General features: G+C 65.1%; 1 protein-coding gene across 1 annotated transcript; it reads left to right on the plus strand.

The window, feature by feature from the left end:
• Window positions 1-418: 418 nt before the first annotated feature.
• LOC104465046 (claudin-3-like) lies at window positions 419-1,001 on the plus strand (the record flags this gene model as incomplete). The annotated part of the gene is made up of 1 exon (XM_010077939.1): window positions 419-1,001. A coding segment is annotated over exon 1 (583 nt), but the record flags the coding sequence as incomplete, so codon positions are not given.
• Window positions 1,002-1,008: the final 7 nt, after the last annotated feature.

Below are 1,008 nucleotides of genomic sequence, written 5' to 3' on the forward strand. Positions count from 1 at the left end.
AGTGCCCCATGTGTCCCCACGCTGTCCTGCAGCAATGCCCCACATGTCCCCACCCTGTCCTGCAGCAAGCCCCACGCCCCACATGTCCCCACACTGTCCTGCAGCAATGCTCCATGTGTCCCCACACTGTCCTGCAGCAATGCCCCACCTGTCCCCACGCTGTCCTGCAGCAATGCCCCACATGTCCCCACGCTGTCCTGCAGCAGTGCCCCATGTGTCCCCATGCTGTCCTGCAGCAATGCCCCACGTGTCCCCACGCTGTCCTACAGCAGTGCCCCATGTGTCCCCAGGCTGCCCCGCAGCCGTTCCCACCCAGACGCGGAGCAGCACACATCCCGCACGCAGTCCCTGCTCTGCAGCAAGCCCCTGGCTGTGGCCGTGCGGGTGACGGCTGTGCCCTGTCCTGCAGGTGCTGGCGATGGTGACGATGACGCTGCAGCTGGGTGGGCTGGCGCTGGCCGTGCTGGGCTGGCTGGGCTCCATCCTCACCTGCGCGCTGCCCACGTGGAAGGTGACGGCCTTCATCGGCTCCAACCTGGTGACGGCGCAGGTGTTCTGGGAAGGGCTGTGGATGAACTGTGTGTACGAGAGCACGGGGCAGATGCAGTGCAAGGTCTACGACTCGCTGCTGGAGCTCACCTCCGACCTGCAGGCTGCCCGCGCCTTGGTGGTCACCTCCATCTTCGTGGCCTGCTTTGCCTTCCTCACCGCCGTCTCAGGAGCCGACTGCACCCGCTGCGTGGATGACAAGGGCACCAAGACCAGGATCTCCATTGTGGCGGGCGGCATCTTTGTCCTGGCCAGCATCTTGCTGCTCATCCCTGTCTCCTGGTCTGCCAACACCATCGTCACCAGCTTCTACAACCCCATGGTGCCCGACGCCCTCAAGAGAGAGCTGGGAGCCGCCCTCTACATAGGCTGGGCCTCCAGCGCCCTCCTGCTTTTTGGGGGGGGCATCCTGTGCTGCTCAGGACCCCCATCGCAGCAGGACCCCTACCCCAGCAAGTA

The sequence above is a fragment of the Pterocles gutturalis genome, unplaced genomic scaffold (genome assembly GCF_000699245.1).
Source record: "Pterocles gutturalis isolate BGI_N339 unplaced genomic scaffold, ASM69924v1 scaffold20383, whole genome shotgun sequence".
NCBI lineage: Eukaryota > Metazoa > Chordata > Aves > Pterocliformes > Pteroclidae > Pterocles > Pterocles gutturalis.